Source organism: Plasmodium sp. gorilla clade G2 (genome assembly GCF_900097015.1).
Source record: "Plasmodium sp. gorilla clade G2 genome assembly, chromosome: 11".
In the NCBI taxonomy this organism is placed as follows: Eukaryota; Apicomplexa; class Aconoidasida; order Haemosporida; family Plasmodiidae; genus Plasmodium; species Plasmodium adleri (nom. inval.).
The window spans coordinates 278,550-293,083 of NC_041703.1; the positions used below are offsets into that span (position 1 = coordinate 278,550).

The 14,534-nt window shown below is 17.6% G+C and overlaps 5 protein-coding genes across 5 annotated transcripts; 3 read left to right on the forward strand and 2 right to left on the reverse strand.

The window, feature by feature from the left end:
- Window positions 1–1,402: 1,402 nt before the first annotated feature.
- PADL01_1106600 (casein kinase 2, alpha subunit) lies at window positions 1,403–2,410 on the forward strand (the record flags this gene model as incomplete). The annotated part of the gene is made up of 1 exon (XM_028682521.1): window positions 1,403–2,410. One exon carries the CDS (start codon window positions 1,403–1,405, stop codon window positions 2,408–2,410), a length of 1,008 nt encoding a protein of 335 aa, XP_028538791.1.
- Window positions 2,411–3,497: 1,087 nt separating this feature from the next.
- On the forward strand, window positions 3,498–4,908 carry PADL01_1106700 (succinyl-CoA synthetase alpha subunit, putative; the record flags this gene model as incomplete). The annotated part of the gene is made up of 3 exons (XM_028682522.1): window positions 3,498–3,539; window positions 3,697–3,777; window positions 4,048–4,908. The coding sequence occupies 3 exons, from the start codon at window positions 3,498–3,500 to the stop codon at window positions 4,906–4,908; spliced, it is 984 nt and encodes a 327-aa protein (XP_028538792.1).
- A 796-nt stretch (window positions 4,909–5,704) lies between these two features.
- Window positions 5,705–6,736, reverse strand: PADL01_1106800 (endoplasmic reticulum-resident calcium binding protein; the record flags this gene model as incomplete). Its single annotated transcript, XM_028682523.1, has 1 exon — window positions 5,705–6,736. One exon carries the CDS (start codon window positions 6,734–6,736, stop codon window positions 5,705–5,707), a length of 1,032 nt encoding a protein of 343 aa, XP_028538793.1.
- Window positions 6,737–9,094: 2,358 nt separating this feature from the next.
- Window positions 9,095–10,714, reverse strand: PADL01_1106900 (heat shock protein DnaJ homologue Pfj2; the record flags this gene model as incomplete). Its single annotated transcript, XM_028682524.1, has 1 exon — window positions 9,095–10,714. One exon carries the CDS (start codon window positions 10,712–10,714, stop codon window positions 9,095–9,097), a length of 1,620 nt encoding a protein of 539 aa, XP_028538794.1.
- A 2,747-nt stretch (window positions 10,715–13,461) lies between these two features.
- Window positions 13,462–14,057, forward strand: PADL01_1107000 (conserved Plasmodium protein, unknown function; the record flags this gene model as incomplete). The annotated part of the gene is made up of 2 exons (XM_028682526.1): window positions 13,462–13,654; window positions 13,783–14,057. The coding sequence occupies 2 exons, from the start codon at window positions 13,462–13,464 to the stop codon at window positions 14,055–14,057; spliced, it is 468 nt and encodes a 155-aa protein (XP_028538795.1).
- Window positions 14,058–14,534: the final 477 nt, after the last annotated feature.

The window sequence follows — 14,534 nt, forward strand, 5'->3', positions numbered from 1 at the left end:
TATTATAATATATAAATCAATCCAATTTTGTTCATCCCTTTAAATAGTACATAAAAATTATTTTAAAAAATATGATATAAAAGAATAAATAAATATAAATATATAAATATATATATATATAACAAATATGATAAAGGAATATTCACTCTTTATAAAATGAGTTCTTTTTTGGGGATGATAATAATATATTTTATGAGGCAATAACAAAAAAAAAAAAATAAAATAATATAATGTAGGTATTATATATATATTTATATTTATTATTTGTATGTATAAAAATAAATATCTATAAGAATATATTAAAATATTAAGAACATTTTTTTCCTTTTTCTTTTTTTTTTTTGATGCGCATATATAAATATAAACTACTCATAAAATTATATTAGTAAATATATAATATAAATATAAAACATATACATAAAATTGTTATTATATTTTTATATATGATCAAATATGTTAAAAACTGATATAATTATAAAATTATATATGTACATGATATATATATATATATTATATATATATATATATATAACTTGTTTTTTTTTTTTTTTTTTTAGTTTAAAATATAAATTTTTTTGTCATACCACATTTCCAATCAAAATATAATATTATATAATATATTTAATATATATATATTCATTGTAAACCTTAAAAAAAAAAAATATAATTATATATATATATTTATATATTTGAAAAAATATATTATTTTCTTAAATATAAAAAAAAAAAAAAAAAGAAACAATTTTAATAATATATTTATGAAAATTATAATATACTTTAAAAAAAAAATATTATATATATATATATATATATTTATTTATTTTAATTTATATAATAATAATACATATTAAAAATAAAAAACAAAGTCAAAATACCAATTAAAATAAAAAATATAAATGAATTATTTATTCATTTTATATATTTATGAGAAAATATAAGAAAAATATAAATCGAGATCGTTATTATATATAAATATATAATAAAAACGTCAGAGAAAACAAAAATAACATATATATATATATATATATATATTGCAACAACCAAATATTTATGTTAATTAAAATCAAAGAATATTCTTATATATATTTAATTTTTTCATAACAAAATAAATTAAAAAAAAAAAAAAAAAAAACTTTTGGTTTGTATATATTAAGAAATATATAAATTGTGTATATGTGTAAAGAGAAAAATATATAAGGCAATATTCAACCGATATATATATATATATTATATATATGTATGTAGGATATATATATATTTATTTGAACCCATTATTCGTATTATATATATATTTATATTATTAAACCCATTTGACTTTCTTTGAATTTCTGTTATTTTTATTTTTACATTAATTTTTCTTTTTCTTTTTCTTTTTTAATTTTTTTAAAAAGAGACAGAAATAATGTCAGTTAGCTCAATTAATAAAAAAATTTATATACCAAAATTTTATGCTGATGTCAATATTCATAAGCCTAAAGAATACTATGATTATGATAATCTAGAACTACAATGGAATAAACCGAATCGTTATGAGATTATGAAAAAGATTGGAAGGGGGAAATATAGTGAAGTGTTTAATGGATATGATACAGAATGTAATAGACCTTGTGCTATTAAAGTATTAAAACCTGTTAAAAAAAAGAAAATAAAAAGAGAAATAAAAATATTACAAAATTTGAATGGTGGTCCTAATATAATAAAACTATTAGATATAGTTAAAGATCCTGTTACTAAAACACCATCTTTAATATTTGAATATATTAATAATATAGATTTTAAAACATTATATCCTAAATTTACAGATAAAGACATTCGTTATTATATCTATCAAATTTTAAAAGCATTGGATTATTGTCATAGCCAAGGTATTATGCATAGAGATGTGAAACCACATAATATTATGATTGATCATGAAAATAAACAAATTAGATTAATTGATTGGGGTCTAGCTGAATTTTATCATCCTGGTCAAGAATATAATGTTAGAGTTGCTAGTAGATATTATAAAGGTCCTGAACTTCTTATCGATTTACAACTTTATGATTACTCATTAGATATATGGAGTCTTGGTTGTATGCTTGCTGGTATGATTTTTAAAAAGGAACCTTTCTTTTGTGGTCATGATAATTATGATCAATTAGTTAAAATAGCTAAAGTTCTAGGAACAGAAGATCTACACGCATATCTAAAAAAATATAATATCAAACTTAAACCACATTATCTTAATATTTTAGGAGAATATGAAAGAAAACCATGGTCCCATTTCTTAACACAATCAAATATTGATATAGCCAAAGATGAAGTAATTGACTTAATCGATAAAATGTTGATATATGATCACGCAAAAAGAATCGCACCAAAGGAAGCCATGGAGCATCCTTACTTTAGAGAAGTCCGTGAGGAATCATAATAAAAAAATATATAAATATATAAATATATACATATATTATTATATATATTATATATATATATTTTTTTTTTTTTTTTTTTTTCGCTATTTTTGCCTATCTTTGATATGTGAAACATTTATTTTATATATAAAAATATATCCATATGTTATATATATATATATTATACATTTTAACTATTTTAATATTGTTAAGATACATTTTTTAATATTGTCATTAACATTATAAAGAATAAATGCTCTTAATTTTGGTTATACCAATATATAAAAAAAATTATTTGAATTTTTAATAATATATATATGTGATTTAATCACGAATATAATTATCATATTACAATCTATGATTTAAATAATATACATTCATTGTAGATATGGTGTTTTATAAAACAAACCATGTCTTCTTTTTCTCATTTGATAATATGATTATATATATATTATTGTATTCTTAGAATAGGAATAAATAAATCCACATACCTTTCATTAAATAAGAAAAAAAAAAAAAATTTTACATAAAAATATTTTCCAAAATTTTCAGTTGCAACACAAATGTGTTAATTTATTATTATATATATATATATTTTTTTTTTTTTAAATATCCTCTCTGTAATATCATTTCAGATTGTTATAAATTAAAATATTGTAACACGGTAATTTTCCCTTGTAGGGAAAAAAATGTGCTTAACACAAAATTATTTTTCATATTTAAAATAAAATATAATATATATTTTTTCTTATTTTTTAATTCCTTTTTAATATTTTATTTCATATATGTTATAAATAAATAAATAAATATATATATAATATTTTAATTTATTTTATATATATGTATGCATACATATATTTTATATTATTCATATAAACATGTATCAAATTAAAAAGTTTTATAATTTTTATTTAATAAAAACAAAATATGGTTCATAAAATGTCCTTTTATTAAATACAAAACGAACATATTATATGAATCATTAAAAATTCAAATTATTGTTTATTTTAATTTATATATATATATATATATATATATATATTTATTTTTATTTTTTTATGTTTTATTCAGTATGCTATTTATTTAAATAATTTCACGTCATAATAAATGAAATATTCTAATATGAAAAAGTTATGTTTTCCCTTGAAGGTATAACAACAAAAAAAATTAAATTAAAAAAAAAAAAAAATACATACATTATATATATAGACACATTTATATATTTTTCTCTTATATGAATATGTAAACAATACATATATATATATATATATATATATTTATTGCTTTATCAAAAAAATATTATTAGGCAAGATATTTCTCAGCAACCAGTAAAGTGTTCATAGATAAAAACACAACAGTAATATGCCAAGGGATTACGGGAAAACAGGTAAGACAAATATATATATATATTATGTATATATGTTTTTTTTATTGTTCATATTTTTTTTTTTATTGTTCATATTTTTTTTCTTATTGTTCATATTTTTTTTTTTATTGTTCATATTTTTTTTTTTATTGTTCATATTTTTTTTCTTATTGTTCATATTTTTTTTCTTATTGTTCATATTTTTTTTTTTTTGTTCATATTTTTTTTTCTTATTGTTCATATTTTTTTTTCTTTTTGTTCATATTTTTTTTTTTTTTTTTTTTCTTTCAGGGCACTTTTCATACAACCGAAGCCTTAAAATATGGAACAAAAATGGTAGGTGGAGTAAACCCCAAAAAAAAGGGTACAACATGGACAAGTTATGATAATAAATATACCTTACCCGTTTTTGGTACAATTCTTGAAGCAAAAGAAAAGACGAATTGTTATGCATCCGTTTTGTATGTTCCACCCGAGCATGCAAAGAATGCAATGATTGAATCGATTGAAGCTGAAATTCCATTAATTGTATGTATAACTGAAGGAATATGCCAACATGATATGCTTGAAGTGAAATCTTGTTTAAAAATGTCAAAGAAGACAACCTTGATTGGTCCCAATTGTCCTGGAATCATAAAACCAGGTGAATGTAAAATTGGCATAATGCCATCACATATTCATAAAAAAGGTTGTGTTGGAATAGTAAGTCGAAGTGGTACCTTAACATATGAAGGAGTTAATCAGACAACTAAGGTTGGTTTAGGTCAATCAACATGTATAGGTATAGGTGGGGATCCATTTCATGGTACGAATTTTATAGATTGCATTAAATTATTTTTAGAAGATGAACAAACAGAATGTATATTATTAATTGGAGAAATTGGGGGAGATTCAGAAGAGCAAGTAGCTCAGTGGTTAATACAAAATAATGTAGATAATGGAAAAAGAAAAAAAAAAACTGTTTTTGCATTTATAGCTGGAAAATGTGCACCACCAGGAAAAAGGATGGGACATGCTGGTGCTTTAATAAGTGGTGGCAAAGGAACAGCAGATGGAAAAATAGAAGCCTTACAAAATGCAGGTGTTCACGTTATATTAAATCCAACAAAGATGGGTGAAGATATATATTCAGTCATGCAAACATTGAAGTGAAAACAAAAATTAGATATATAATAAAAGGAACAAATATATATACATATATATATGTATATTTTTGTGTGTATTTTACTTTTTATAATAACATATTCATTATATTAATTCAAATTTATTCAAATGAACAAATATATATATATGTATATCCTTGAAGAGGAAGCAACAATTTTTTAAATACATATTCTCTCTTATGACTTAACAATGTGCAACATGAAATAATTTAAATATAATATTTTTATTTTTATTTTATTTTATTTTATTTTTTTTTTTTTTTTTTCTTTCCTTACGCGTTTTTTATAAATGTCTACTTAATGTTAAAAATAAAAATATATATAAGATATATATATAATATTTACAAAATATATTTGGTATATTATTATATATATATATTGATATATTGATATATTGATATGTTCATATGTTGATAAAGTTATATTCACAATAAAAATTGATATTTTTTATTTTAAAAAGAAAAATGTCACATATTTGTATATTATGTGTTATTAAATAATATAAAAAAAGAAATATAAGTAATGGAAAGAAGAGAAAAAAGAAAAAAAAAAAAAAAAAAAAAAAAGGGAAGAACGAAATGAGAAAATAATTATATAACAATATGTTATATATTTGAATAAAAATAAAAATAACAATGTTATATAATATATATATATATATATATATATATATATATATATATATTTATTTATTTATTGTGTTTGCTAAAATTTTTTTGGTTGTTTCTCTTCATATTAAAAAATATATATTTATATATATTTATATATATATAAAGATATGTTTTTTATAATTCGTCAATTGCTGGAGATTTTTGTTGAGATGCATCTTCATTTTCATCTTTATCATCTTCTGAATTGTCAGCATCAACATCATCATCGTCAAAAGCTCTACTACGAGCAGTTGGTAAGGTAACATTTGTTCCAATATCTAATTTAAAATCTTCTGGATATCTTATAACATCACCATAATCAGTTATTGATGTTACAGCTAATTTGAGTGCCTTTTCATTCCATAAATCATATGTAATTTTTTTTCCTTCAAATATATTTTCTTTGATTTCATTAACATTGATTGCTCCACTTTCATGTGCAGGATCAAAATAGACTTTAATAATTTCTTCTTTATCTATAAAACCATCTTTATTAGTATCAAAGAAATTAAAATCATCAAGTGCCATTTCATCATCTTTCTTAACTCCTGAACTTTCATCAGATCTAGTTTGTTTAAATTCATCTAATGATATTTTTCCATCTTTATTTACATCATGATGTTCAAGGATTTCATTTATTTCTAATTCTTTTAATTCTTCATCTTTCATTGGATCAATTAATAATCCTACTTCGTTTATACTAAGTTTACCATCTTTATCTTTATCAACAATTTGAAATCTTTTTAATAATCCTTCTGAATGTTTTTCAACTTCTTTAGGATCTAAATTTTGTGCAAAGGCATCATTTAATTCATTTAAAGATATAAAACCATCCTTGTCAGAATCTATTTGTCCCATTTCTGCTTGAACTTGTTTTAAAAATATTTCATTTTTTAAAAAGTTTGACCATGTAGTTAATTCTTCTTCTGTTATTTCTTTATCATTATTCTTATCTATCAAATGAAATAATTTTTCTATTCTTTCTTTTGCTCCATCTATTTTTAATCCTAAAATATCTTTCACCTGATCATCATTTAACTTACTTAGATCATCTAATCCTTTCATATCATTATATTTCATGTTATCACCTGACCTTACCACATTTTTATCTAACAAAAATATTACACATATGCAGCATAACAACTTGTACAAATTTATTTTCATCATTTTGTAAAAATAGGAAAATTAAAATAAAAAATAAAAAATAAAAAATAAAATAAAATAAAATAAAATAAAATAATAAACTTTTTTTAATATATAAATATATTTAATGTATGTATTTTTTATTATTATATATTTTTTTAATATATATATATTTAAATATATTTAATATATATGTATTTCTTTTTTTTTTTTTTTTTTTTCCCCACTGGAATAAATAATACTAAAATATTAATATTTAAATAAATGTAAAGAAATATTTATAAAAAAATATAAACAATTTGTTGTGTTTTGTTTTGTTTTATTTTATTTTATTTTATTTTGTTTTATTTTTTTTTTTTTTTTGATTTATTAAATATTAATATAATAAAAAATATATATGTATTATTTATATTTTATATGTATATGAATATACACTAGATACAAAAAAAAAAAAAAAAAATAAAAACTATTTTGTATATATAATGTATATATAAATAATAATAAAAGTAAAATAAATACATACATATATAAATATATATATTATATTTTTATATTTATATATATAGTATAATAATATTTTTTTTTTTATTTGATAAATTTATATTTTTATAATATTAAAAAAAATATATATGCAAATATATATTTATTAATATATATATTATATATAATAAGAAGAAAGAAATATATAAGGAATAACAATATACTTCTTTTTACTTTTTAAAAATAATAATAATAAAAAATGTTCAATATATACTTTTAAGAATTTATGATATCAACACATCAATATATATATACATATATATTTTTTTTTTTTTAGATACAAGAAGAAATATATTTTTATTACATTTATTTATTTTATATTATATATATATATATATATATATTTTTTTTTGTAAATAATATATTTATTTTTTATATTATATGTGTATAAAAGTAACTAGTGCATTAAATATGAAAAAAAAAATTATTAATATATCCTTTTTATTATATATTACTATTTTTAAAAATAAATATTAAATAATATATTATATATAAATATATATATATATGTGTAATATATATATATATTTTTTTTTTTTTAATTATTATTTTGATAAACGCTAAATGTTCTTATATAAAAAAAAAAAAAAATTTATATCTTATAAATAATAGCAATATATAAAAATTATTTTAAAAAATTAAGAACCCTTTATATATATATATATATATTTTGGGGGGGCCATTTTATATGTGTATTTTTCTCTTACATTGAATAATAATTTAAATGATATGGTCGTAAAATATAAAGAATATAATATATTTGAGATGTGTTCATATGATATATTATCCAATATAATTCATTGTGTATTTTTTTTTTTTTTTCTTTTTTTATTTTTTTTTGTTTGCCTTCTCATTTGTGATATTTTTAATAATATATAAAAAATATATATTTTTTTTTTACAAAAAAAAAAAAAAAAGTTGATATTCCATTTTAACATTGAAATATTAAAAATAAGTGAATAACCGAATAAAATAATAATATGATACCCATAAGGATCCCTACTATTTTCATATATATATATATAATATATAATATATATGTGTAACTACATTTCTTAAAAGAGTCGCATAGATCATGTGTCATCTGGCTCTTTACTCTTATATATTAAATATTTATATATACGATTATATATGCTGATGGAAAAAATGATCAAATATTTTATATAAAAAAATAAAATAATGTTCGTTCTACATAAACATATATGTTTTACATGTGTGTTGTAAAATATATACACACTTAAAAAAAAAAATAATAAAATGAATGAATAAATAAATAAATAAATATATATATATATATATATATATATACATATATGTATATATATTTTTATACATATTAGAAAAAAATAAAAAAAAAAAAAAAAAAAATGTCAAAATTTTATATTACCATATATATTTATATATATATATATTTCATAGTGGCACTGAAAAATTGTTTATAAGGTTATATATAAAAGATGCGGAAAAAAAAAAAAAAATTAGGTTATACAATGTTATGAGGGGATGTGGGTTATATTTTAAACTTGCTCTTCATATTGAAATATTGAATAGCCAAAATATAAAAAGAAAGGTTTGTTACACAAACAAACACAAACACAAAAATGTAAAATGATATAAAATATATATATATATATATATATATATATGTATATATTTTTTTTTATTATTTCTTCCAAATAATACTTATTAATTTTATGACATGTTAATATTTTGAGTCATTCTTTTTATTTACTTTATAGTTCAAACCCACCTTTTCATTTTATTTCATTTCATTTTATTTCATTTCATTTTATTTCATTTTATTTTTTTTTTTATTTTTTATTTTTTTTCTTATGTATCTTCTCACAATTCGTCATCATAATGTTCCACGTTCACAAATTTTAGACTTCTCTTTATATTTTGATTTATTGATACCCCCCCACTAACCACATTGTCAACAAATTTTTGTACATTTTCCACATTAACATCACCATCATATACTTTAAATTTTTGTCTCTTAGGTCTAAAGGCAACCAAAATTAGACCATTTGAATATTTAGAATCATTAGATAATCCAAAAGAATCTAATATATATGGTTGTTGATATATATTTATATATAAAATTTTTAATGGGTCACTTGAAAATTTGGTTGCTACCTTTTTAATATCCTCATCAAAGGATTTATAATTTTTTTTTAATAATTTTAAAATAAAAAAACAGATCTGTGAATCCTTTTCATGACATTGTCCAGATTCATATTTTTTTTTTGTTAATTCTTGATATGTTGTTATATGTCCATATAAATTATTTTTTAATCTATTTTGTGCAACTATATGACTTAATTTTAATGATAAAATATTGAAATCGAAATTTTTTAATTGAGTTAAATCACCTGATAAACTATCTATATCATCTACAAGTAATAAGGATGGTGTCTTTATATTCTTTTTCTTAAATAATTTCATTACACTATAATTGCTATTATATATTATACCCATATTAATTCTTTTTTTAAATTCCATTGATAATGCTTTTAACATTACTATATTATCATTCTGAGATATAAAAAAAAGAACCTTAGGTATTTCTATATTTTGAGTCAAAAAACTATCTAACTTTTTTTGATTACTACATTCTATAAATGCAGATGGAATATTATTTTTTATAAAATAAGTTAAATTCTCATCATTTCTATTACCATAAAATGTTTCATATGATCTATCAGACTTAACTAATACTAAATGTGGAAGAGATTTAACATTATATTTTCTACATAACATATTTTCTTCTTGACAATTAACCACAGCAAATGTTATATACCCATCAAATTTTTTACGTAATTTTAAATATTTCTTCTTAAAAGATATACAATGAGAACAAGTAGGTGAATAAAAATTTATTACTAAAGAAAATGATATATCATTTAATACTGATTCTAAATTCTTTGAACTTATTTTTAAAACTTCATTCTTATATAAATCTTCATATTCATCTTCAAAATGATTAAAACTAGGACCACCTGATGTAAATTTAAAATGAAAATTACCACCTCTGCCACCACCACCACCAGCAGCACCACCTGCAAACTGTTTAAATATTTCATTTACTACATCTTGATCAAAATGAAAACCATGAGCATGCTCTCCTCCACCTGGACCTCCAGCACCCATACCACCTTGAGCATAATCTTCTCCATACATATCATACATTTTTCTTTTCTCTGGATCTGATAAAGTCTCATATGCGTTTGCAATTTCTATAAAATCTTTTTCTTTATCTGGTGCAATATCTGGATGGTATTCTTTCGCTAGCTGCCTATAAGCCTTTGAAATATCTTCTTTTGTGGCGTTTCTTTTAACGCCCAGTCTTTTATAATAATCCATACATCTAGCACATGATAGAAAAAAAGAAAATATTAGCAGAAGAAGTGAATGAAAATAAGATAACTTCTTTCGTCTTTTTACTACATTTGTAACATTCATTCTTTGGTGATATATATAGATATATATATATATATATGTGTGTGTGTGTTTGTATGTATGTGCGTATATATATGGAGTATATTATATTGTATATTTTTTTTTTTTTTTTTTTTTTTTTTTTTTTTTCTTTAGCAACAAAAATATTTTACAAATATCTGTTAAGCTGTAGGTCCTTAAATTATTATGATCAAAATATATATATATATATATATATATATATATATATATATATATATATATTTATTTATTTTTTTTTTTTGCTATAATGATATAGTGACTAATATATATAAGATCTTAATGTAAAAATATATGTATTTATTTATATATATATAATAAATCTTAAATATATTTACATATATATAATATTTTTTCATATAAGCTCAGAATAGAGGAATATATTTCCTTTTCTTTTTATTTATATGATTGTGTCATTATAAATTTCGTTTCAATGATTTTTTTTTTTTTTTTTTCAATCTTTATAAATTAACTCTTTTTACTATTAAATGTTTAAACTCTTTTTTTTTATTTTTTTATATATGTTAAATTTATCAATCTTGCACACAAAAAAAAAAAAAAAAAAAAAAAAAATACATATATATTATATATATATTATATATATATTGTTTGTTTAATCTTATTTTTTCCAAACAAAATATTTAAATATTCATTTTTTAAAGTATTCAAATAAAGGGAACAAATATAAAATAAAATAATATTACATAAAAAAAAAAAAATATATATATATATATTATATATATATATATTTTTTATATATTCATTTAAGAACAAATATGTAAATTTATAAAATTACAAAAAAAAAAAAAAAAAAAAATATTCGTCTTTTTTTTTTATATTACTATAAATATGCATTTCACATATATATATTTTTTTCAAATGGTTTCTTTTGTAATAAGCTTTTTTTTCTTATTATATATATTAAATATATTATATATATATAATATTATGTATATTTTTATTTTTTTCAAATCTAAATAAATATATAATATACATACATATAATAATATATCACTTTATTTTTATAAATAAAATATGAATTTTTTATTTTCTTCTTTTTAAATAAATAAATATATATATATATATATATATATATATAAGAATATATCATATATATTATATGTATTTATTTTTTATTATTATATTCTTATTTTTTTTTTTTTTTTGGAAAACTTATTTGATATAAGAAAAAAAAAAAAAATAAAGAAATTAAAAAATAAGATGTATTAATATGATATATATATTAATATATATAATATTATAATATTCATATTATATATATATATATATATATAATATAATATAATACATATATATATATATATATATATATATATATATATATATATAACATTGTAGTAATATTTATTTGCTTCTTTAAAAAAATTGGATTAAAAGGAACTTACTAAGAAAATTCTTCATTTATATAATTTTTTCTATTTCTTTTTTTTTTTTGATTAACATATTTCCCTTTTATATACAAAATATACAAATATATAATTATATAAAAATATATATATATATATATATATATATATATATATATATATATATTATATTATATTATATTATATAATAATTCCTTTGTAAATTTTCTTTTTTTGTTGTTTTATTAATTCCAACAATTATTATTTTATATATACATACATACATATATATTTATATATATATATAAAAAATAATTAAATATGAATAAGAACGTTTTATGTTTAAGTTCTTTCAGCATTATAATAAAAAACTACAAATATATATTATATATATATATATGTATATTTTTATATTAAATAATAAATATTGTCATATATTAATATATATTTATATCTGTAAATTATCACAATTGCAAATTTACCTTAAAATTATTTTAAATTTATTTTACATTTATTTTATATTTATTTTCCAATTAAAAAAAAAAAAAAAAATATTGTATTTATATAGGCAACTTAAATTTGTGCTTATCATTAAACGGATATAAATAAAAATATATATATATATATATATATATGTATGTATATATTTTTTTTTTTTTTTGAAGAAAATGAAATGTTTTATTTTAAGATAAAAAACAAAAGTGTATATATTAAAATGGTCATTGGAATATAAGAAAAATGAACTATAAACAACATATATATATATATATATATATATATATGTATGTATGTATGTTTTATTAGGTGAATTTAAAAAATAATAAAATTAATATTGATACATATATATATTAATTCACCTATATAATTTTTTATTTTACGCTTAAAATATAAATGATATAATAAATTTCTGGTCCTCCCCTCAAATAAAAAAAAAAAAAAAAAATACACATTCCAGTTATGTTCTTCATTCGTATTAAATCAAGGGAAATATAAATAGTAAATATATATATTATATATATATTTTTTTTTTATTTTTTAAAAGATAAAATATTATTTAATCTTTTCTTTAGGGTTCTATTCATAATATATTTATAAAATTATATCCTTTAAAAAAATATATATTTTTTTTTTCTTGTTTGTATGTTAATATAATAAATCATGTAAAGGTTAAATATTAAAAATATTAACATAAGTATATTTTTTTTTTTTTTTTTTTTTCTTTGCTTATATGAAAAGACATCCTTAAAATATGTTCCTATAAATTGTAACTCTTAATACAATAAATGTTTATATCCTTTTTATATTTTTTAAAAGGATACACAAATATAATATATATTACATATATATATTTATATATATTAAAAAATGGGTAATTCATTTTCATGTTATGACGAAAAAAAGAGAAGAGGTTTAATTTTGCTACCTGAGAATTATATTAGTTACAATTTAAATGACGATAATTATAAAAAATATGAAGAAACGACACTTAAAAAAAATATAGAAAAAGAAAATATATTAAATAATGATCTATCTACAAAAAATAATAAAACCATAAATGGTATTCTATATAAAAATGCATATACATATAAATATATCCATTTTTATATTTTATAATCCACACGTCTAATATATTATAACATATATATATATAACATTTTCATTTTAATTTTATTTTTTTATATTTAGAAAAAGAAGATGATCAGTTAAGTGAAGCTGTGATAAATGATTTAATAAAAGAAAACGAACTTTATATAAAAAAATATAAAGATGATTTAATTAATCTTAATAAAGAATCCCTTATGATTCCACAAACAAAAAATGAATGTTTATATGATGAAGATAAAATATATAATTGTCTTAAAAACATGAATGAATCTACATCTGGATTTTTAAATTCATATTCGAGGTGTTATAGATATTTGAGGAAATATGAAAGCTGTGTACAAAAAATTAAAATATAAAAAAATATATTCTATTCTTAAAAATAAGAAAATTTTATTTTATATAACAAATTGAATAACGCCATATAAAAAAAAAATATATATATATATATAAAATATATATATGTATTATTATCTATTTAATTATTTCATCATATAAAAAATATATAGAACTTTTCTCTGCATTTGTAATATTATGTTAATTATTATTTTTTTTTTTTAATAAAATTAAATAAGGTTTGTTTAAATAAAACGTAGATAAAAAAATAATATATTTATGTATTTATAATTGTCAATGAAGTTTTTTTTTTTTTTTTTTTTTTTTTTTTTCTCCATTTCTTTATCATAAATATATATAATATATATATAATATGTATACATATTATATTATTATATATGTTAACATTTAATATGTTAATTATTTTTGCAGTTATGGATATCCCATAATATTTACATATATTATATATATATATATATATATATATATATATATGTATA